We start from the raw sequence: 25,350 nt of genomic DNA on the forward strand, positions 1-25,350 counted from the left end.
GGCATTGGGGTGTGTATTAACAGCTAAGAGCCTGGAGCCTGCTTCACATTCTGTGTCTCCCTCTCTCTGCCCCTCCCTTACTCGTTCTCTTTCTCTCTCTCTCTCTCTCTCAAAAACAAATAAAAACATTTTTTAAAAAATTTTTAATAAGTAAGATTACTGTTGTCGTATCAATGATACAAAAGCCGCTACAGTAACTTCACCACAGTTTCTTAACTAAAATCCAGGGCACCTGATAGAGTATACTTGGCAGAAACAGCGAAACAAATTTGAAAGTAAACCAGTAATTTTTTGAGACCTTCGTTAACTATAACAATATCACCTGTGGGAAGGTTTTGACATGCATGTGTACTAAATGCAGAAACAAGTAGAATATTGTCATATCTAAATTACAAGGTAATTAATAAACTTAGTAAACATCTTTGTATGGTATTGTCTTAATTGTTTCAATTTATACATTTTTAGGTTTTTCCGTAGAAGGTTTGAGGTGCCTTTTCATTGGTTAAAAAATGACTACTCTTGAAAGTTTAGAAGCCAAAGGTAAGTATTCTTTTTTTTGATGTTAATTGTTTAAAAAAAAAATTTTTTTTTAATGTTTGTATTTATTTTTGAATGAGAGAGAGAGAGAGAGCGCGCGTGCATGAGTGGGGGAGGAGCAGAGAGAGAGAGGGAGACACAGAATCCGAAGCAGGCTCCAGGCTCTAAGCTGTCAGCACAGAGCCTGATGCGGGGCTGGAACTCACGAACTGTGAGATCATGACCTGAGCCAAAGTCAGACACTCAACCGACTGAGCCACCCCGGCACCCCGGATGTTAGTTGTTTTTTAAAACATGTAATTTATGACACAAGGACGGAGACGTGCTTGAGCCAAGCAACTAAATCTCATAGAGCTCTTGGGAATCATTTGTGTTTCAGATTTCTCCGTGCTTGTTTTGTAGTGCAGTGTTTACATTTCAGTACCCAGGTCTATGACTGAATAGTCACATCATTGGATAGTATTCATTACTGCTGTTAAACTACTGTTAAACATTTAATGTGAAAGCAAAGTTTTGCAGCTATGCGTTCTATCCACTACAAGAGTAAGACTTAAATAAACAAGAAGATGTATGTTCTAAAGACTTCAGTAGACACACGAGCAACTAGGAAGTGTAAAAGACCATTTGTGTTGGGTTGTATTGCTTGGGCTGCTATAACAAACCAAATCGGGTAATGGAAATAGCAGAAGTGTATCGTCTCACAGTTCTGGAGGCTGGAAGTCTAATATCAAGGTGCTGGCAGGGCCATGTTGCCTCTGAAGGCTCCAGGGAAGGATCTGTTCCAGGCCTGTCTCCTAGTTCCTGGTTTGCTGGTAGTTTTGGTATTCCTTAGCTTGTAGATGCATCACCCTGATCTTTGCTTTATGTGGACATGGCATTCTCCTTGTGTGAATGTGCCTGTGTGTCCAGATTCTTCCTAAGGACATCAACCGTGTTGGATTAGGGGCCCACCCTACTCCAGTATGACCTCGTCCTAACTAATTACATCTGTAATGACCTTATTTCCAAATAAGATCACATTTTGAGGTATGGACTTCAACATAGGAATATTTGAGGGGGGGGGGCCACATCAACTCATAATGCTTGCTAACTATAGTAGTTACTTTTTAGTCCTGCTTTAGTCCTGTTTGCTTGTCCTCTCTAGAACTATTGATCATTCCCACCTTTTGAAATACTTTCTTTCCTTGATTTCCATGATATTATTCTTGTTTTCAGCCTACTCTGTAGCCCTTCACTGTTCCAATGCAATAGCCACACGCGGCTATTTGAGTTTATGTTGATATTTTTAAAAATTAAAAATTCAGGGGGTGCCTGGGTGGCTCAGTCAGTTAAGCATCCGACTCTTGATCTCAGGTCGGGTCTTGATCCCAGGGTCATGAGTTCAAGCCCCACATTGGGCTCCACACTGGGCATCAAGCCTACTTAAAAAAAAAAAAGAAAAAAATTCAGTTCCTCAGTCACCCTAGTCACATGTCAGGTGCTCATTAGCCACATATGGCTAGTAGCAATTGCATTAGAAAGAGCAGATATAGAATGTTTCCATCACTGCAGACAGTTCTATTGGGCACCAGTGCTCTAAGTATATTTACTCTCTTTCTTTTTCATCCTTCTCTTCTTTTGGTTTATCTTTTAAATATTAACGTGTTTCAGCCCTCTTTCTCCTCTGCTTTCAAGGCTTTAGTAATTATCTGTAAGAACAACTTCCAAATCTGTCTGTAGCCTAGATCTGTTCCTTTGTGCTTCAGACCCTGATAGCCTACTGACCATCTTCAGACAGGCATTGAGAACACTTTATGCATGTCCCAAAGCGAACGCCTCCTGATTCAGGTTATTCTTGGACAGTGAGTCCCGGAGATTGGGGCCCGTCCCCTTCTCTCCATGGGAAATTATTTTCCAGAAGCCAGCTTTGCAGTAAACAGACCTCCAACAGCAAACTCTTTGAAAGGGATTCAAATATGTTTAGGAAGCAAGGAAGAGAAGATCATACCAATACATATTTAAGTGAATTTATTCAGCTGTGTGAACAGCATTTCGGAGTCACTGGAAATCATTAGAAGAAGCAAACCAGAGAATATAATGAAAGTAATACACTGGGGATTAATGAGGAATAGGGCAATTAAATGGTAACTACGGTGAAAGTCATTAGCATGGTGCGTGGCAAAAAGCGAAACCTGAATATCGTATTATCATTGGAGATTAAAAGTTAGTTATTGCAAGGCCTCTGTGAAAGTAAATTATTTTTTATTTGTTGCTACCTGTTTGTATTGAGCATTAGACTTATAAAGCACTTTCCCATGCCTTATTTCATCTGATCTTCATTTTACAAGGTACATAATTCAGCTGTTAATCCTATTCCTACTTAATATAATGGTAACCGTTGTTAGTGAACAAAAGTTACTTGTATGCATGGCCTAGAAGCAGGTGCATTTGTCATGGTTGGCGTTTGTCAGTGGCCTGCATTTCCTGTAACTGCCTCACAAGAGAAGCACCATTGGTTTAGAGAGTCCGAACTTCCTCTCAGTGGACATTTGAGCGATATCGTCATCACGAGAGGGACTGCTGCTAGGGTTTCATTTGAACGGGAAACAGGCAATAAAGAGAAACCATTCGAAAATCAGCATTTGAATCCAAAACTTTCTTGAGAGCAAGATGGAAACTAAGAGTATTAAATAAAACCAGACCGTTTAGGGAAAGTAAACCAGGTAGGAGAATCTGAATCATCTAAATACTTAGAATTCCATCCGATACTCTAACACTCATTCTGTGGATCAGGTATTAGACGAAAAAGAAACCTACTACGGACAGATAAATTTGGGAAGTTCTGGATTAAAGGAGAGTTTATGCTACAGGACCTCCCAGAGCCTTTAACATCCTCGCACGCTGTGAAGCTGCGAAGAGATACAGTAGACAGCGTGGCCCACACTTATTTGACCAGGGAACTCTTCATTCATGGAGCCTGTGACAAAGAGAATGATCCCATGTCAATAAAATGTGGACCTAACCCTTAAGTCCACTAATCCATAACACAGATACTTTAATAGTAACTAAACCTCATTAAATGAAATTGGTGACATTTAAAAAGAATATTGATTTCAGATTACTGAGTGACAATCCCTAATTTGTTTAACTGATAGCTGAATCTGCATCTACTCTGAAACGTTTGTCAGACTATAACCGAGTGTCGGAATTAACGCTTTGGTGTAGAGGGGGAAAAAAGTAAGCGGTTTTTAAATGAGTTAGTTATTGGATGTTAAAACGAAATCTCAGTGGCGGGTTAACACTGATGAACTTCAGTAAGTGCTTACGCGTCTTTTCTACGCCAAGCACCGTTTCATTAAGCTGACCGTACAAAGATTAGGAGGCAGACCCTGCCCTGTGGAGCCCCCAGCGGTCCTGTCGGTGAGAGAAACAAAGCATGTTAAAACACTCCGATGTTTGCATTATTCTGAGAGCACTGAGGGATGAGAGGAGAGTAAGGGTAAGTGATCTGCCCGAAGTCACACAACATGTGGCAGTGGGGGGATCGGGGGGAGCTTCGGGTATTTTGACCCAGAGTCTGGTGTTCTTTGTACCACACCATCCTACAGACTTAGAGTATCTTGTGTTCTTGGAGTTAGAGTTTTATGGGAAAAGGAGAAATGTGTAATGATAGACTAGAAAATCGTTTTTGCCTCGGCATTCTAGAGCAAGTTTTGGCAAGTTATGGCCCTCAGCCTCCTGAGAATATTTACAAACCAGTTTGATGACAGGGAACACTGACTTTGAATCCCACTTGGGCCAAGGGTTATCCCAAATAAAAAATATTTCTGTGCTTCTCATTATCAGACATATACTATGAAAAAAAGAAAAATTAATTTCTCATTAAAGTTTCATCTTTGAAATTTGGATGTGGTTTTTTTTTCTTCTTTGTATAAGTACCTGTATAGTATCCTCAATTTTGCCTCATGGTTCATAAGCCTCAAATATTTCTCATCTGCCCCTTTATGGAAAAAGTTTGTCAACTCCTATTGTGGAATATTATTTGTTCTTTGCCTACATTTCAATAATCTTTGGGGAAGGCGGGAAGGATGAGCCATAAACTAGAGATATGTTTTCATTCTTTGATAACTGATCACTGGGAAGGATGATGTTGATGAATAATTGAAGAGTGGTTCCGTTGGTTCCCTTCGAAGCGTGGAGAATAGGGATGGCTGTTTGGGTCCACTTAAACATTACTCATAATTATGGAGCTCGCACCACAGACGATTGTCTTCCCACCTGAGAGAAGATAATTGCTCATGAATGTGCCCTGGATTGTGCCTTGTATGTATGTAATAAAGCTTTCTATGTGTGTCCTAAGGGAAGGTAGAATTATGAAAGGTAAGTTACCAGGTGAGAAAATGGAAAGCCCGGACTCCCACTTGCCTCCATGCCTGTGCACATTAGCAACAAGCATAGTTTTTTTTTTTTTAATTTTTTTTTTTTTTTTAACGTTTATTTATTTTTGAGACAGAGAGAGACAGAGCATGAACGGGGGAGGGTCAGAGAGAGAGAGGGAGACACAGAATCTGAAACAGGCTCCAGGCTCTGAGCCGTCAGCCCAGAGCCCGACGCGGGGCTCGAACTCACAAACTGTGAGATCATGACCGGAGCCGAAGTCGGACGCTCAACCAAGCCACCCGGGTGCCCCAAATAAGTAGAGCAGTTTAAATAAAGTTAAGAGTAAATTGGGGCTGAACCAGGTGAAGAGAACTTCTTGATTGGAATGTGTGACGTATCTTGTTTGAAAAGAGACTTCTTCTGAATACCCATTAATGTTCCTTTGCCCTTTAAATTTAGCAGTAATTATTTTGTGCTGTGTTCTTGAGTCTCCATTACCTAAAATTCCAACTCAAAAACGTTACGACTTGCCTAAAAATCCTATTCAAGCACAGTAGCGTGTCACAGCCGCTTCTTGTTTCTTCCGCCTCAGTGGACCCGGATGGTACGGCCCTAGCTTTGTCTTTTTGTTGTTTTGTGAACCCCCAGCTAACTCCTGATTCTATAGAACTTCTTCCAAGACAGAATGTCTTAGAGACAAAATTCAATTTGCATTAGGTAAAGTTAGCACATCCTAAGGGCAAACGTTAAGAAGACGGGAGCAGGCCTTTACTTTTGCAGAGTTCGGTGGAAGTTCTCTTGGGGGCTCATGTGCTCCGGCCTGACCTGAGATCCCAAACTCTTTATTTCTCCTTCTGGAGTATTCCTTTGTGGGTCTTCTGGAGAGCAGAGTTAGTCCTAAGGCCCAAGTTAACGTACGACATAGATGACAAAATATTTTATCCTAATGTAAAATGTTTTGTAAAATGGAACACATTATACCCCAGATGCCTTTCCACCTTCTCTGTAACTAACGTTAACTCAGGACTCCCAGTACATTGATACGTCTGTAGGAACCTCCCCACCACCCCCCTCCCGCCCCCCGCAAACTGTTAAATAAAAAAAAAAAACAGTTCTAAAGTCTAGCGATATACTTTTCTAAGACTTGAGCATAAGAAAATAAAAGTTAGAACTATATTTGATGTCATGACTTAAGCTTTCTTTCTCCCCCTGAATCAGGATCCAAAGTTTATTCTTAGTTTTTTAAAGAGTAACCACACAGGCAACAGAAGCTAACATTTAGTGAGAGTTCACTGTGCCAAACACCGTTCTAAACACATCACGTGTATTCGTATTTAAGTATTGCATTAAATCATCGGTGTTGGGGATGAAAAAATAAATAAATAAAACAAAATAAGAACGTGAGGAATAGATCTCCTGACACTTTGCTAGAGTTATTTGGTAAAGCAGTGTGACAATACAGATCTTCTCCCGGCACGTTAATTCCATTCTTGGGAATTTACTCAAAAGAAATAATTGAGAAGTTGAGAAAAATCTGTAGGCATAAAAGTATTCACTAAAGCATTACTATAGAGAAAAATTAGAAAAAGTCCAAATATCCAACAATAGAATAATAATTCAGTAAATAATGCTATATTAACTTGAAGAAATAGTGTAGTCATAAAATGAAAAGTATGAAGAATGTAGCAAGATAGGAAAATATATTAAGCTTCTAAAGTTAATTACGATTACAATCATAAAAATGATGAAGGAATTTGAAGTAATGAAAAATTATTTCAGGGTGATGAGAATATAGGTAATTTTTTCTTCATATCTTTTAATAATGTAATGTTAAAAACCAGAAGATATGTGTATGACTGTATTTGAACTACTCTGTAGTTTCTGTATCTATTTAACAAAGTTTATGAAGAAGAAGAAAACCACGTTCATTAAAAAATAGAAATCTAATACAGAAACCTAAGGAAAGCATTCTTGTTAGGTATTTCCCTTGCTGTAAAACAGCTTTATAGGTAATTTTTTCATTGTTTCTTGTTTGTTTGTTTAACATTATCCTGAACAAGCTTACCGTTTCCTACGGCTCTTTGCTGGAGAATTCCATTTCTAGGATGAGAAACTGGGACTCATGGTAATGAGTCATTGCTCGATAGAATGTGTATATATTATGTAATCCCTTTTTAAATATGGCTTTGTACTTCAGAAATTCTTAAGAAAGGTTTAGTTGTTTTTTTTTTAATTTTTTTTCAACGTTTTTTATTTATTTTTGGGACAGAGAGAGACAGAGCATGAACGGGGGAGGGGCAGAGAGAGAGGGAGACAGAATCGGAAACAGGCTCCAGGCTCCGAGCCATCAGCCCAGAGCCTGACGCGGGGCTCGAACTCACGGACCGCGAGATCGTGACCTGGCTGAAGTCGGACGCTTAACCGACTGCGCCACCCAGGCGCCCCAAGAAAGGTTTAGTTTTAATAAGACCTTACTATTGCTCTTATCAAATTGTTTTCCTAACTTCATGGGTTACAGCGAAATGTGCTTAACATTTAATAACAATTAAAGATTAAGATTTAATTGATCAAGACATGATACTGATATCTAAAGGTAATTGAGGCTGAGGACATACTTTGGCCTTTTTTTTTTTTTCTTTTTAACTAGGAATTGTTTCCTGTCTTTGCCTTAGAAGGTATAAATGTCAAAATACAATGAATTCACTAAAGACCGGCCCATGATTGTTCTTAGTTAACATTTCTATAGGAATAAGATTTCAGTGGAACTATTTTTGCACCACCGGTTGCACTCTGATTATATATTACCCTGTAATATATGTTCTCTTTTTATATGCATGCCCTAAATTAGATAGTAATTTCCTGAGCACAGTAGTCCCCACTACCTCGTACGATATCTGGTCAATATCAGGCATCAGCAGCATGTTTGCTGCCTGTGACCGACTCAAAGCTTGTCATTAGAACCACTGTTATATATGCTTGTCCTTTGCCCCTCCCCTTGTTATCATTCATTTATTATCAGCTAAAGAACACCGCGAGCGAGGCACATTACTGGAAATGTAGTAAACAAGAGACACAGAGTCCCTACCCTCATGGGACTTCTATCCTAGAGGAAGGCACAGACGTTATCTAACTAGTGACACTGAGAGGAAAAAAAAAAAAAAAAAAGTCAATTTGTCGATTTACCATTTTGATAAATAGAGAAAAGGAGAAATGCAGAGTCTTGGCTGCAGGTGCACAAAAATGGAACCCAGCCTAATCTGGAAAGGTTAGAGACAGGCTTCCCTTAGAAAAGGTTGAACTGCAATTATAAGGACGGGAAGTAATTAACTAAAGGGAATAGGAAGTTGGGAAGAATATTCTGAGCAGAGAAATGTCTGCAGAGGAAGGAGTTTTTAAGACACCCACACAAAACAAGTCAGGCAGGAACACAGAGTCTGAAGAAATAAATGGCCGAAGTTGAGACCCAGGAGACAGGCAGATCATGGAAGGGCCTGTAGGCCGTAGCGGAGACTTTGGTCTTTATTCTGAGTGATGGCAAGCCGTGCAGGGGTTTCATGCAGAGGAGCGCTGCTTTTTACTGAAAGCTTCCCCGTAACTGTTAGGTAAACTCCCTGGGCTTTTGTGGCCTGACGAAAAGGCTTATTAGCAGAGGCAATAATGCTTCAGATTGATGAGGTAATAATTCTGGTTTGTAGAAGGCCTCCCAGACCGACTAACAGCTTAGCTCTGGAGTCAGATTTGGACTCAAATCCCAGTTTGACACCGGTGATCTGGACAAGCCATTTAACTTTTCAAAGCCTCTGTGTTTCTAAAAAAAAATGGGTACTGTTATGCTTACCTCATGAGATAGTTGTAAAGATTAAATGATATAATGCATCTGAAGGACTTAGAAGAATCCTTGGCACATAACAAATTGAATAAAAATTCATTATCATTACTGTGCACAGGCTGTGGCTTCCGCTTTCTCAAATGTATGCTGGGCTTGTAAAATGGCAAGAAGTCTAACGTGTAGCTCAAAGGGATGTTCCCGGATGTACTAATTCAAGAACTCCATGTAGCTTAAGTATCATCTCAGCTGCCTCCTTCTGCCTCTTCTGCTTACTTACCAGGGCAAGTTCCTGGACCACTTTGTGCCTCATTTTCTTCATCTATAAAATAGAACTAATCATACCTACTCGAAAGGTGAGTTATATGTTAAGTATTTAGAATAGTATTTGGCACGTGGTAAGTCTTTTATAAGTGTTGGTTATTTGTTACCTAAAATTTTCTCATTGAAGACCCAAGATATGGCTATAGACGTCATTAAATTCATCTTGTGGACGTTAAAACTGAGGCTCAAATAACTGCAGGATTTTATCCATGATAGCACAGGGAGTAATGATGGAAATAAGGTTCAAAACCAGATCTGGTTGATCGCAGAGTTCCTGTCATTTCTCTAACACCGCGTTCTTCCATTCGTTTAGGGCGTGATGCCTGCCCTTGTGTGCTTATCAAACTCAGTGGGAAAGTGCGAATAGCATGTGCGAAACCCATAAAATGACCATTAAAGTTCGTGATTAAGTTTTGAACTGAATATTTGAAACAGCAAGTGCTTTAGGCATGCAGAGAGTGTGCTGGGACAGTTGGGAGGCTTTAATGCAAAGAGTGGAGTCAAAGCTAACTTCTTATGGGTAAGTTAGAATCACAAATCACAGTGAGTGGCAAAAGAAGCCATTTAAGAGAAGAAGAAGCGGCAGGGACAAGGGCCTGTTGGGGCCTAGAGGAAAGAGTATTGAGCAGTCCAGTTAGGTAGCTTGTGCGAAGCATTTTCTGCCAAGAGTTCACAAAGCAGATGAGTATGTTTTGAGGTAGACGGCCCAAGAATGCACGCCTGTAGCTTGTATTTACGTTTATAGTTAACTGACGTTATCAAGGGCCTGCAGTGTGCCAGGTGCTTGGCCTTAGCATATTCTTTCTTACCACAACCCTGTAGCATTGTTGCTGTTATCGTCATTTTGCAAAACATGAAATAGAGATTCACGGAGGGTTAAATTATTTACCCAGGGTCACACTAGGAAATAGAGGTCCGAACCAAATACCCTGATTCCAACTCTCTCGCATTTTCTACCAAGAGAGAAACCATTTACTGAAGGAAAGTGTGAACCCGTAAGACTTTCCTCATCTTTTATTTGACACCTGATGGTTTCTGAAACCTCGTGGTTACTCTGAATTTTTTGCGTTCTTTTTAGCGTCAGTAATTCTGAATGTCGGGTAAAGCATGTCTTGGCCTTTGGGCCGCATTTCCTTTTAGCAAGTAGCTTATGCTTTGTTTTCCCTTTTATAGTCACCCTCACTGCAGCCCCAGTCCGAGGAGCAGGAGATGGAATGGAAACCGAGGAGCCACCTAGAGCTGTTGAAGTTACCTCTGGAATCCAGCCCGTGAAGCATCACATCCTTCAGAACCCACGGAAGAAAGCCGTTCCAGGAGACAGCCCAGGAGTTCTTCAGCTAGGGAAGATCCTCGCTGAAAAGGCAGTGGAAGTCGAAGCCGTAAGAATATTAGTTCCCAAAGCTGCTATAACCCATGATATCCCCAACAAAAATGCAAAGGTTAAGTCTCTGGGACATCACAGAGGAGAATTCCTTGGTCAGTCGGAGGGCGTTGGAGAACCCAGAAAGGAACTGTCAGAGGTAAAGAATGTACTGGAGAAGCTCAAGAACTCTGAAAGAAGGTTATTACAGGACAAAGAAGGTCTTTCAAACCAGCTCAGAGTACAGACAGAGGTAAGAACCAATAGACTTAACGAGCACTGCTCTTTACAGCTGGACCTTCTAAGCTTGCGTACTAGAAAACTATACTTCCTCTTGGAATGCCATTTGTTCTGGCTTGTCATTTCTCTGAAGAGTTTTCTCTTAAATTTCTCTTTCTCAGCACGTCTAGTAGAACGAGTATGTGTTGCGAACTTCTACCCTAAACCTGGTTGAAGATGCACGTGTGAGGTGCTTTGGACAGGACCACCTATAAGGTGTCAAGGAAGTCACAGTTACAAAATTCCAAACCCAAACCTGACCGAGTTAGACTCTGAAACGGACTAGTTAACGATTTCTGTTTTTAAGAATCCATAAGTTCCAAGTATTTTTCTTTATGCACACATAATACTTGGGATGAAGAAATGGTGGGGTAAGCATTGTAAATGGAAAACCGTCTATTAGTGCTCGATTGTGTTTCATTAGCCTTTACATCACCTTACCTCTCACCCTCTGTTTCTCGATTAGACTCTTCATCTTTTGGCTAGATGTTGTTAGCCTCTATAAGTGACACTATGGTTGGTGGTTCTTACCCAAATAGATCTTCAATATTTTTTAAATACCTAATTTCTAATTACAAAAGCAGTACATATTTATTGTAAATATTTTCGAAAATACAAAAAAAATGAAAATAGTACCAACCATAATTATACCATCCAGCTATATAAATGCACAGTTATACATATTGAGTTCACGTTTGCCTTAAAACCCCCATTTTTGGTTATTAATATTTTCTGGCGTCACAGAATATTCTATTACAGTATCAATTTTTTTTCATTATAATATACTCTTTTACTTATGTATTCAAAATTGAAAAACAACAAATCCTGTCCCCCTTTTAGCAACTGTCCTTGATTAACTTAATGGAACCGAGAGTTACATAAAGTAAACATGTTTTTAATCACTTGTTTGTTCTTCTGTATCCCAAACCTATGATGGTGCAACACAAGAGTGCCTTCCAAATTACACGTACGTTAATATTAGAAGAAATTTTGTTGCATTACTCTTTTTCAAAAATAGCTGATTACCGTTATCTAGCACCCTTCCCTCCCAGCTTCCTGATATATCTCAGTCTTACTTAAAGCAAGACTGATGTGAAGGAGAAAAACCACAGCTGTGCCTTCGGCAGGATTTTCAAATGGTGGCAGCAAAGAATAAAACTTTGATTTTCTGAATATTCTTTGTTTAAACCACATTCATCTATAGTTCTCTTGTGAGTTGTAGGAATCCTGTCTATGCACGCTGCTTCTTCCTCACAACTTCTGGAAATAAATTCTACATGAAACCAAAAGTCTTAACCCTCCTACCTGGCAGACACTTCAAAATCAGGGATAGAGAAGAAAATTCAATTATGAAAAAAAACTGTAATGAAATCCATAACGGCTGAATATTTCATCAGATAACTATGTTTGACGTGCACATGTATCTTTACAAATTCATATAAATGTGTATCTAAACACATCGTCTGTATTTCTCCATCACCCACCTCTTCCAGCCCCCAAGTAAATGAAGACCACCAGCCAAACAATTCCAAATGTCTACTTCTCTTTGATTCCTTGTCTCGGTCAAAATATCTCTATTTACCTAGTCACTTGCATTTTGGATTTTTTGGATTTATCCTGAACTACTTCCTTTTCACCCCCTATGCCAGACGGTAAGCTCTTGTTTTCCCTCCTGATGAACAAATTTTAGGATCTTTTTGTATATTCTCCAATAACGCGTTACTAGAATACTCAAGAATAGTTTTCACCCGGACTGCTGCACCTGACACTCTAACTGGACTCACCTCTTAGAATCTTGTCTCCTATCATACAATAGCATTTTTAATAGCAATGCTGTTCTTCCGTTGCTGCACTATATATCAATACCTGTTACTGGATATTTACATCTTAATTTTTCACATTTTAGATAAAGTAAAGAACAAGCTTATAAATATTCTGAATTGCTCTCTTTGCTTAAATTCTTACAAATCCTATGACACGAAGGAATTAATTTCTAAATGCTGAGAAAGATTTAAAAAATAAAACACTTTATGTCATTTTTTGGCAAAATTTATTGGTTTAGTTTTCTAATATTTGCCTTTAAATGTTAACTGGAAACAGTGTATAATTTTTATGATAATGATTGGTACTCTTATTAGAAGAGGCTTAGTTTATAATCACGTGGACCGTAGATACAAATACATAGCGATAGATATGGTTTGTATGGATTATGAAACTCCAATATTTAATAGTTGCTTTTTGATATACACTTTAAGTAATGGAGCTCCAAGTACGTGAAACCTGGCTTCTCTTTTTTCCTTTTGCCACATTGAAGTCAGGGACATTACTTTGAGCTTATGTAACGGTCATGTTTTCTTCTAGGTCAATCGTGAGTTAAAAAAGCTGCTAGTGGCTTCTGTCGGGGATGATCTTCAGTATCACTTTGAACGTCTAGCCCGTGAGAAAAATCAGCTTATTTTAGAAAACGAAGCCCTAGGTCAAAACACAGCTCAACTTTCTGAACAATTAGAACGTATGTCAATACAGTGTGATGTATGGCGAAGTAAATTCCTTGCGAGCAGGTATTTTCTGTTTTAAGTAGTATTTCATTTCCTGGTTTGGGCTCCGTCAGATTTTTCGCCTATGACCCAAGAAAGTCAGTTCGAGTGTGAGAATTTCTGACTCAGACTGTCAAAATACTGCTTATATTTATTTATTTATTTATTTTAATTTTTTTAATGTTTACTTATTTTTGACAGAGAGAGAGACAGAGCATGAGCAGGGGAGGGGTAGAGAGAGAGGGAGACACAGAATCGAAAGCAGGCTCCAGGCTCTGAGCTGCCAGCACAGAGCCCGACGCGGGGCTCGAACTCACGGACCGCGAGATCATGACCTGAGCCGAAGTCGGACACTCAACCGACTGAGCCACCCAGGTGCCCCAAATACTGCATATATTTAAAGAGATGGAGTCTTCCTCCTCTGGGAGGTCAGTCTCCCTACGTGGAAAAGTGGTATCAGGATTCTCCCTCGTTCCAGAATTCTAGGTAACTCATCTATCGGGGAAATCATTCCTGATACAGTATTTAAGAACCAAGACAAAACTGGAAACTCAGATGTCTTATCAATAAAATCACACAAAAAGCCAATACTGCTTCTTCCCACCTCCTATCGGGAAAACTCCAATATTATTTCTCTTCCATGCTGTGTTCTCGTAGCTCTTTTAACTATGTTAATTATGTAAGAGAGCTTCCCAGCCTTCTTCTCGCCGTACACAAACGAAATCATCCGTACAGCATGCCGAATGAGGCCACTCTTCAGCAGAGGCGAAACCCCCAGGGCCCTGGCCCAGGCCCACAGACAGTTGGGACACTCCGTTATCTGTTGTGATTCTTTGTCTGTTCAAGCCCCTCCTCCCAGCTCCCAGTGACTGGAGCCCAGGGTGTGGGGTGTTACCCACGTGCCTCACACGTCACATGTTTAATAAATTCACTCATCTCGAGATTTCCCCGCATGACACCGGACGTCTCGAGGCTGTACTGTAAGAATCGCTGGCTGTGATGAAGAAATTTGCGGGGAGGTGTGTCTTCAGGTCTTAATATCTGTGATACTTTTCAGTAATGGACAACGCTCTTAAAGTCCTTAATTTGTTTCCTAATTGTGCTCACATAGGATGGTGTGTGGAGAAATGGATGTACTGCTTATTGACTTAGAGTGCAAGTTCATTCTGACTGAACACGTGAAGAGGCAAATCATGCGTGTGTCATACAGATTATTGCCATACGCAGCTTTCTTGACATCCTTATCAATGCTGATAGTAACAATCGAAGGGCAATAAAACTGAAACTCGACTTCACTGACATTTAACTGATTTAATCTTTGGTCGGTAGTCACTGTGGTCCGAGACTTTAATTTTAGGTTTAAGATTTTTTAACCGAACGCAGGGCACCTGGGTGGTTCAGTCGGTTAAGCGTCCGACTTCGGCTCAGATCATGATCTCACGGTTCGTGAGTTCGAGCCCTGCGTCGGGTTCTGTGCTGACAGCTCGGGGCCTGCAGCCTGCTTCGGATTCTGTGTCTCCCTCTCTCTCTGCTCCTCCCCTGCTCACACTGTCTTTCTCTCAAAAATAAATAAAGATGAAAAAAATTAAAAAAAAGAAAAAAAAGTTTTTTTAGCCAAATGAGCAAGCATACTTTAAAATTTTGCTTCAATTCCATTCATAGAGAACTGGTTAAATAAATTTTGGTACATCCAATCAGAAGAAACCATGAAGCTGTTGTTTTTGAAAAAGGGAAAGCGATATGCACTATATGCACTAATGTGAAAAAAAATCACCAAGATAAATTATAAGGTTTAAAAAAAAAAAGGCATAGAAAAGTTTGTATTAAATAATCCCCTTTTTTGTAAATAAGTGGATGTATTTATTTTTCAACATATTCTTTTATGTTGCCATATACATACATTTTTTTTTTTCTGGAGAAATATATAAGAAACTTTATCGGTTATAAAAGAAGGGTGGGGATGTTGGACAGGAGGAAAGACTTAGTTTTCCCTTGTATAAAAGCCTTTTGTATCTTATTTTAATATTTTTCTAAAGACAATGAGGTAACTGAGTGATAGGAACTCATTTTTGTTTTCCTCTAAAATTTTCTGTATTTAAAAACATGTAATTATTATTATTTTTAATTTGGTTTATCTGGAGTAAGATTGAGGTACATTCCAAAAGTCACTCTAAAGGAAAGTTAAATAACTTTTCTTTTGCCATTTTGTAGACACGTATTTTTTAAATCCCTTTGATGAGTTCTAAGATTATATATATTTTTAAATGCTTTAAAACCGAGAAGTAACTTGACCCTGTGAAATCTTCGTAAGCTTTTGAAAATGAGTTACAAAGGTAGCACATTCACTTCTTTACAGCCGGAGAATTTATTATCAGGGAATTTACACGTGACATTTTCATCTTTTCCAGGGTTATGGCAGATGAATTAACCAACTCCAGGGCAGGCTTACAGCGTCAAAACCGTGATGCACAGAGTGCCATTCAAGATCTCCTGAGTGAACGGGAACAGTTTCGTCAGGACATGATAGCTACCCAGAAGTACGGCACTTGTTTCCACTCTCAACTCTTCTTCCTTCTCTTGCGATTTTTGTTACTGTGATAGTTCTTTAGTATTTCTACATGCAGTAACTTATTGACTGTATACTTTGAGGAGCATTTTTAAATAGATGCCCAGAAGGGAGGAAGACTAAAAAAAATAAGACCACGTGCATCTTACATTCTTAATTACGTTCTTATATATAATTCTAGCTATAATAGAAGTGATCTTTGGTTTTATTTATTTATTTTTATTTTTATTTTTTATTATGAAATTTATCGTCAAATTGGTTTCCATACAACACCCAGTGCTCTCCCCAACAGGTGCCCTCCTCAATACCCATCACCACCCACCCCTCCCTCCCACCCCCCATCAACCCTCAGTTTGTTCTCAGTTTTTAGGAGTCTCTTATGTTTTGGCTCCCTCCCTCTCTAACCATTTTTTTGATCTTTGGTTTTCAAAGTGGTTTTTGTTTATAGTTGTAGCACTTCTGTATACTTTTTGGTAGCGGCCAAAAAGTGCACCTGTCTCTCCTTTGGGAGGTCTTTTTGAGGACTGTTCTTTAGCATTAGAGTTTACTTTCATGACCATATGCTCCAGAACTATCAAAATTGATGGTCTTTCTTAAAAGTACTTTGTACTTCTACACACACATCTTCCTGGACTTACAGTGGGGTTATGTCCCAGTAAAGTCATCCAAGGTGAAAATACCATGTGTCAAAAATTAATGTAACACACCTAACCTACTGAACATCATGACTTAGCCTAGCCTACCTTAAACATGCTGAACATGTGTATTAGCCTATAGTTGGGCAAAATTACCTAATACAAAGCCCATTTTGTTATAAGGTGTTGACTATCTCGGGATTTGAACACTACACTGAAAGCAAAAAACAGAATGCTTGTTCAGGTACAGAATTTTGTAAGTGTATTCGTTGTTTACCTCCCGATCACGTACCTTGCTGGGAGCTGTGGCTCACTTCTGCTGCCCAGTAAATGAGAAAGTATGGTGCTGCCTACTGCTAGACCAGGAATAGATAAAAATTCAAAATTCAAAGTATAGTTTTAATTAAATGTTACTGCTTTTGCACCATCATATAGTCAAAAAAATCATCAAACCATCATAAGTCAAGGACTATAATTGATTTATTACAAATCAAATCAGTAAGGGTCAAAGAAGAACTCACAGGGGAAATTATGAGAATGAAAACAATACATATGACGCTTGAACAACATGAGGAGAAGGAGACTGACCCCCACCCCCATGCAGTTGAAAATCCATGTGTAACTTTTGACTCCTCAAAAATTTAACTACTTATAGCCTACTCTCAACCAGAAGCCTTACCAATAACATAAATTGTTGATTAACACATATTTTGTATATCATATGTAGTATACACTATATCCTTTTTTTTTGTTTTTTTAACATTTATTTTTGAGACAGAGAGACAGAGCATGAACGGGGGAGGGGCAGAGAGAGAGGGAGACACAGAATCGGACGCAGGCTCCAGGCTCTGAGCCATTAGCCCAGAGCCCGATGCGGGGCTGGAACTCACGGACCGTGAGATCGTGACCTGAGCTGAAGTCGGACGCTTAACCGACTGAGCCACCCAGGCGCCCCAATATATTCTTATAATAAAATAAGCTAAAGAAAAGAAACTATTACTAAAATTATAAGGAAGCCAAAATACATCTACAGTACTATACTATATTTACTGAAAAAAAAATCAGCACATAAGTAGACCTCCACAGTTCAAACTCACATTGTTCGAGGGTAAACCATATATCAAAATATCAGATTTTGTGGGAGGCAACTAAAGCGGTGTTTAAAGGGAAATTCATAGCTTTAAACACTTATTTTAGAAAAGAAGAAAGGTCCTGACAGTAATTTAAGCCTACTCTTTAAGAAACACAAAGAGCAGGGGGCACCTGGGTGGCTCAGTCAGTTAAGCATCAGACTCAGGTCATGATTTCATTGTTCGTGAGTTCGAGCCCACATCCGGCTCTGTGCTGACAGCCCAGAGCCTGAAGCCTGCTTTAGATTCTGTGTCTCCCTCTCTCTCTGCCCTTCCCCTGCTTGTGCTCTCAAAAAAAACACAAAGAGCAAATTAAGCAGAAGGAAGAAAATAATAAGAATGAGAGCAGAGATAAATGAAATAGCCAATTCTAGTTCTTTGATGAGATAAATCGAAGAAACCTCTAGGCAGTATAATCCGGGAAAAAAAAAGAAAAACATATTGCCAGTGTCAGGAATTAGGAAGGGCATACATTACCTAGATTGTATAGACATAAAAAAGATGATGTGGGGATGTTATGAACAACTATATGCCAATAAATTCAACAACTTAAATGAAATGGACAAAGTCCTTAAAAGACACAAAACTACCAAAGGGTACTCAAGAACAAGTCACCTGAATAGCCCTAACCTATTAAAGCAATTGAATTTTCAGTTAAAAACCTTCTAATAAAGGAAATTCCAGGCCTACATAGCTTTACTGGTAAATACCAGCAAACAACTAAGAAAGAAAGAAAGCCAAATATACACAGACTCTTCTAGAAAACAGAAGGGAACACTTTCCAACTCACTTTATGAGGCCAGCATTACCTTGATACCAAAATCAGAGGTATGACGAGAAAACTACAGACCGGTATCTCCAATGAACATAGATGCAAAAGTCCTAACCAGAATTTTAGTGACTCAAATCCTACAATATGTAAAAAGGTTTCTACATCGTGGCCAAGTACATTTCATCCTAGGAATTGTAAGTTGGCTTATCCTTCAAAAATCAATTAATGTAACTCATGAAAAAGGAAATAATAGATACACAAATCAGATCAGTAGTTCTGTACCACTAGATGAGTATACCAGTTTATTGTCCCTGTACTAAAATATGAGAACTAAAAAAAAAGTTCTGCTTGTTGATGACTTCCAGATAATGACATTAATAAATCTATAAATGCTTTCTATAGTCTTATTTTAACCAGAATTTCCAATTTATTGAACTCTGAGAAAAAGATATGTGAGAAAGATATTTACCTGATCCCAGAAGAATGTTTCCCATTTCTTTAGTATTCTTGATTTTTATGTTTTATCCTCTTATTAATATTCAGTGTTCCTCTGTGTTCTATGCAGACTCTTGGAGGAGCTCTTAGTCTCTTTGCAGTGGGGAAGAGAGCAAACCTACTACCCAAGTACACAACCTCACACCACGGCAGAACTAGCGTTAACAAATCACAAGTTGGCAAAAGCGGTCAACGCTCATCTTCTGGGAAATGTCGGTGCTAACGGCCAAAAAAAGGTTCCATCGCCAGTTGAATTCTGCAGCACCCCAGCAGAAAAAATGGCTGAAACGGTAAAATATTTCTCTCTTGTGTGACTGTGGAACTTCTAAGACTGTCCCCTTACCAAAAGGTGATATGTTATAACACAAAGTGCTTGGGGTTAGGAGTTAGGAATTATGGGATCTAAACCTGATGCTCATGCAAATGAGCTTGAGATCTTGGAAAAACTTGTTTCTTCCTTTGTGTTTTAATTTCTTAAACATTATTACTCTTGGGGCGCCTGGGTGGCTCGGTCGGTAAGCGTCCAACTTCAGCTCAGGTCATGATCTCGCGGTTCGTGGGTTCGAGCCCCGCGTCGGGCTCCGTGCTGACAGCTCGGAGCCTGCTTCGGATTCTGTGTCTCCCTCTCTCTCTGCTCCTCCCCACTCACGCTCTGCCTCTCTCTCAAAAATAAACATTAAAAAAACATTATTACTATGTCCTTCAGGAGAAAAATGTGATTGTTTTGAAAGGGCCTATCTTTTAGCTATTATCATGAGCTGATAATAGATTACTTCTGACATCAGAAATTATTTCATTCCCATGTATAGATATGAATGTGGCAAATACTGCGGAATCAAATAGTGTAGACCTGGTACCTACAGGCCTGGGTAAATTCAGGGTTCATGCAGATAAGCTGTTAAATACTGTGGTCTCACAGTTCTGTCCTAACCAAAGTCACCTCTGTTGCATTTCAATATCTTACTCCTGTGTCCCTATCGCAGGCCTTGTCCTTAACCAGAATGGTCCACTTTTAAAATCAACTCAACACCTCTCTCCATGACCTGTGATCTCAACTCTTCTTTCCAAGCCCTGATTGCTTTAATTGCCCCGGTTCCTCGATCACATAATTTTCATTCCCTCGATCCCTACGTTTTTTTATTTCATCTCATCAGCTCACTCCCCTGGCTTCTTTTCCTTCCATAACTTGCCTATATTTCAATTTTAAGTATCTTTCTCCCTTATCATCCCTCAGGTACCCCGAAAATGTCAGTCCTTTGTCAGTTTGGCACTTGCCTTGTTTCTGTACCTGTCAGATTATAGCCTCACGTTCAGTAGATGAGTTTGGTTCTTAGTTCACAAAAAAAGAAGGCACAGGCAGAAAATTCCTTCAAGGTCCCACATGATACCTAGAAGCCTACAAAAGAAAAATCTCTCTATCTTAAGTTCTCTGATGTGGCCTTATCACCTTTACAAGCGAGAACGTTGGACAAACGGTCCATACTTGTTTGTATTCATGTACCATCCATTCCTCAGTTCCTGCCATACTAATCCCAGTAGCCTTCCAGCTCTGCTCTTCTCAAAACGTGCTCATATAAAGGTCATCACATTTAAATGCTTTTTTACCATATTTTTTTTTTTCAGATTTTTATCTAAATTCTAGTTAGTTAACATACAGTGCAATACTGGCTTCAGGAGTAGAATTCAGGGATTCATCATTCACATACAACACCCAAGTGCTCATCATAACAAGTGCCCTCCTTAGTACCTACCCACTATCCATCTAGCCCATCCCCCACCAACCTCCCTCCATCAGCCCTCAGTTTGTTGCCTATAGTTAAGAGTCTCTTATGGTTGGTTTCCCTCTCTCTTTTTTCCCCCTCCCATATGTTCATCTGTTTTGTTTCTTAAATTCCACTGAGTGAAATCATATGGTATTCATCTTCCTCTGACTGACATTCTGCTTAGCAGAATACATTCTAGTTCTATCCACATCATTCCAAATGGCAAAATTCCATTCTTTTTGATGGCTAAGTAACATTCCAGTGTGTGTGTGTGTGTGTGTGTATACACACATCTTCTCTATCCATTCATCATTCATTGGACATTTGGGTCCTTTCCATGGTTTGACTAGTGTTTTTAATGCTGCTGTAAACATTGGGGTGCATGTACCCCTTCAAATCAGCATGTTTTGTATCCTTTGGGTAAATGCCTAGTAGTACAGTTGCTGGGTCATAGGGTAGTTGTATCTCTAACTTGTTAAGGACCCTCCATACTGTTTCCCAGAGTGTGCGCACCAGTTTGCATTCCCACCAGAAGTGCAGGAGGGCTCCTCTTTTCCCACATCCTCACCAATACCTGTTGTTTCTTGGGTTGTTAATTTTAGCCATTCTGACAGGTGTGAGGCGGTATCTCATTGTGGTTTTGATTTGTGTTTCCCTAATGATGAGTGATGTTGAGCATCTTTTCATGTGTCTGTTAGTCATATGGATGTCTTTGTAAAAGTGTCTGTTCATGTCTTCTGCCCATTTCTTCACTGGATTGTTTATTTTCTTGGTGTTGAGTTTGATAAGTTCTTTATAGGTTTTGGATACTAACCCTTTATGGTTAGTATTTGTCATCTGCAAATATCTTCTCCCATTCCATAGGCTGCCTTTTACTCTTGTCAATTGTTTCCTTCGCTGTGCAGAGGCTTTTTATCTTGATAAAGTCCCACAATAGTTCACATTTGCTTTTGTTTCTCTTACCTCCAGCAAATAGTCTAATAAGAAGTTGCTGCAGCCAAGGTCAAAGAGGTTGCTGCCCGTGTTCTACTCTAAGATTTTGATGGTTTCCTGTCTCACATTTAGGTGTTTCATCCATTTTAAATTTATTTTTGCATATGGTGTAAAAAAAAAAAGTGGTCCAGTTTCATTCTTCTGTATGTCACCGTCCAGTTTTCCTAACGCCATTTGTGGAAGAGACTGTCTTTTTTTCCTTTGGGTATTCTTTCCTACTTTGTTGAGGATTACTTGACCATACAGTTGTGGGTCTATTTGTGGGTTTTCTGTTCTATTCCATTAACCTCTGTGTCTGTTTTTGTGCCAGTACCATACTGTCTTGATGACTGCAGCTTTATAGATAAGTTTAAACTCTAGAATCATGATGCTTCCAGCTTTGCTTTTCTTTTTCAGGACTGCTTTGGCTATTCGGGGTCTTTTGTGTTTCCAGACAAATTTTAGGATTGTTCTAGCTCTAGCTCTGCGAAAAATGCTAGTGGTATTTTGGTAGGGATTGCATTAAATGTGTGGATTGGTTTGAGTAGTAGAGACATTTTAACAATATTTGTTCTTCCAATCCATGAGCATGGAATGTTTTTTCCATTTCTTTGTGCCCTCTTCAGTTTCCTTCATAAATTTTCTAGTTTTCAGAGTACAGATCCTTTAGTTCTTTGGTTAGGTTTATTCCTATGTACCTTACAGTGTTTGGTGCCATTGTAGTTGGGATAGATTTCTTGATTTCTTTTTCTGCTGCTTCATTATTGGTGTATAAAAATGCCGCTGATTTCTGTGCCTTGATTTTACATCCTGAAACTTTACTGAATTCATGTATTCTGACAATTTTTTGGTGGAGTCTTTCAGGTTTTCTGCATAGAGTATCATGTCGTCTGCAAATAATGAAAGTTTTACTTCTTCTTTGACGATTTGGATGCCTTTTATTTTGTTGTTGTTGTTGTCTGAGAGCTGAGGCTAAGACTTCCAGTACTGTGTTAAAAAGTAATGGTGAGAGGACATCCCTGTCTTGTTCCTGATTGTAGAGGAAAGCTCTCAGTTTTTCCCCTTTGAGGATGATATTAGCTGTGAGTCTTTCGTATATGGCCTTTGTGATGTTGAGGTAGAATGGATGTTATATTTTATCAGATGCTCTTTCTGCATCTATTGAGAGGATCATATGGTTCTTATTTTTTCTTTTATTAATTTGGTATATATGTTGATTGATTTGCAAATATTGAACCATCCCTGCAGCCCAGGAACAAATCCCTCTTGATCATGGTGAATAGTTCTTTTAGTGCATTGCTGGGTTCAGTTTGCTGATAGCTTGTTGAAAATTTTTGCATCCATGTTTATCAGGGATATTGGCCTATAATTCTTTTTAGTGGGGTCTTTGTCTAGTTTTGGAATCAAGGTAATGCTAGCCTCACAGAAGGAGTTGGGAAGTTTGTCCAGAAAAAAAAAAAAAAAAAGGCTACAGCCTATGTGTGTTTTGTACTCTTTGTTAAAAGAAGCCAGATCCTGGGGCGCCTGGGTGGCGCAGTCGGTTAAGCGTCCGACTTCAGCCAGGTCACGATCCCGCGGTCCGTGAGTTCGAGCCCCGCGTCAGGCTCTGGGCTGATGGCTCGGAGCCTGGAGCCTGTTTCCGATTCTGTGTCTCCCTCTCTCTCTGCCCCTCCCCCATTCATGCTCTGTCTCTCTCTGTCCCAAAAATAAATAAAAAACGTTGAAAAAAAATTTTTTAAAAAATAAATAAATAAAAGAAGCCAGATCCAAAAAATAAAAGTAAAATATATGTAAATAAATAAATATTTTAAAGATTAAAAGAAAGGAAACTAGAGCCTATTTCCCCTAGATCTGAAGCTTTGCAGCACTCTGTGATCCGTAGACTCGGTGCGTGCACGGGGTTTGTGCTGGTCTTCTGGGGAGAGGGCCTTCCACACTGATTTTTTCAGGCCAACTTGCCCTCTAGAGACGCATCAGTGCAGGGAGGGGGGGGGGGGGGTCTCGGCGTTAAGCCCCTCCAGTCTCCTCTTGGCGGCACTGTTCAGCTCACTGAGGTGGATGGGTGCTGACGGGCAGGTGGCAAATGGTGTTGCCCTGTTCTCTCATCCCCCGAGCGGAGAACTCTGCCTGCCACTCTTCAGAAGTCCCCCTCACAGAAGAGCGAACAGTCCCCACTCTCGTGTCCCAGGATTCCATCAGATTGGTACCTTCACCCTGTCTGTGTCCAGCTGCTTTATCTCAGGCACCCAGCTGGGTTCCTAAACCCCAGATTTTAGGGACTCACGCAGGATGGCGTGTGCTGAACTTCCGGGAAAGGGTCTTGCGTAGCTTTTGCCATTTCCGGCCTGTGCCGGGGAAGCAGCCTCACGGTGGTGGCTCGGAGGCTCGCTGCCCTCAGCCGGCATCCCCAGTCCTATGCCTGGGAACAGTACAGCACACCGGCACCACCTGTCCTTCTGTCCCCAAGAGGCCTTGCCACCACGCCCAAAAACAGGGGAACCGTTTCTCCCCGTGCGACCCAAGGGATCCTCAGACCATGCTGTCCAGTCCCAGGTCTCCACCCTCCTTCCCTGCGGGGTCACCCCTAAGCCAAGCACCACCCCAGCGGGGGCGGACTTGTAAAACATCAGATTTTGTACTCTGCTGCTTAGAATACCTTGCGTCTCCATAAGCAGGGCTCCCTCCCCTCCACAGCACGCAGTTCTTACCTCCCCCGAATCAACTCTCTGTGGTTCCTACCTTCCAGGATTCTACTTGCAGACTTGCAGTTTTGTTCTCTCGGTCCTCACGTCCTCTTGGGCGTTCAGAATGATTTGATATTTATCTAGCTGTGTTCAAGGGAGGAGGCCAGCTTGGGGTCCCCCTACTCCTCTGCCATCTTAACTCCTCCTCACTTTATTACCCTAGTTCATGTGCCAGCACTCCTTCCTTGATATCCTCTTGACTTCTCTGACCTCACTCATTCTTGGCCCCCATACTCCCTCTCAGGACACCTCCTCATCACCTTTTTTCCTCCTTTACATGTTCATGTTCCATAGGAGTCTGTTCCCCATGCTTTTCAAACTCCCTTAGTTTCCGAAACGCCATATACTTCTGACGCCTCACTGCTCCGTGACCATTCTTTTTCAGTCTTTTGCAGGGATGTGAGGCATCCTCCTCCCGTGCCCGCTCTTGAGCCTTTCCTCTCATAACAGACTTTCTGTATTCTGCAGGGACTATCCTGTTCCCATAGCTCCGTGCTTAGGACTTCGACGGAGATATTTGTTTCTGGCTTCAAGAGACCTGTCCAGCTTGCCACCTCCATACGTGCATGTCAAAGACAGCTGAAGACAGGACAACTGGTCTTTTCTCCTTGCTTTTGCATTTGCATTTCCCCCTCCCCCCAAAAAGAAAAAGAACCCACTTCCCCCTGTACTCCCTCTTAGTGAACTATACCACTATATAGATGTTTTAAGTATTTCATAAAATAATGCATATAAAGCTCATAGAAGATTCCAAAATATAGTAATTTCTCAGTAAATGGTAGATACCATTTTTTTTACTTTCTTCATCCCCCTAATCCTGTTGGTTTTACAAATCCTATCAGTTCCTTCTATTTTATCCCCTCTTCAGGTTCAAACACCTATCCTCCAGCCTCAATCATTGCAGTAGCCTTTTTACCAATACCCCTCGCTTTTTACCTGCCTCCAGGCCATCCTCTACTGCAATTAGAGTCTCTCTCTACAGAGAGTTATTTTTTAAATGCCGGTCCAAAAAGGAAAAAGTCAATCCACTTGTGTTGGTATTCCTGTTCAC

At 40.2% G+C, this 25,350-nt stretch overlaps 1 protein-coding gene across 1 annotated transcript in view; it reads left to right on the forward strand.

Moving 5' to 3' along the window:
* The window catches only part of BLZF1 (basic leucine zipper nuclear factor 1), a 30,217-nt gene that overhangs the window by 1,119 nt on the left and 3,748 nt on the right, over nucleotides 1-25,350 (forward strand). The window contains exons 2-6 of the mRNA XM_058700809.1: nucleotides 466-540; nucleotides 10,220-10,659; nucleotides 13,047-13,246; nucleotides 15,631-15,759; nucleotides 18,891-19,110. Of these exons, the coding sequence (XP_058556792.1) occupies nucleotides 510-540; nucleotides 10,220-10,659; nucleotides 13,047-13,246; nucleotides 15,631-15,759; nucleotides 18,891-19,110 (1,020 nt within the window). The 5' untranslated portion in view covers nucleotides 466-509. The remainder of the gene's footprint in view (nucleotides 1-465; nucleotides 541-10,219; nucleotides 10,660-13,046; nucleotides 13,247-15,630; nucleotides 15,760-18,890; nucleotides 19,111-25,350) is intronic.

Source organism: Neofelis nebulosa, chromosome 15 (assembly GCF_028018385.1).
Source record: "Neofelis nebulosa isolate mNeoNeb1 chromosome 15, mNeoNeb1.pri, whole genome shotgun sequence".
Classification (NCBI taxonomy): domain Eukaryota; kingdom Metazoa; phylum Chordata; class Mammalia; order Carnivora; family Felidae; genus Neofelis; species Neofelis nebulosa.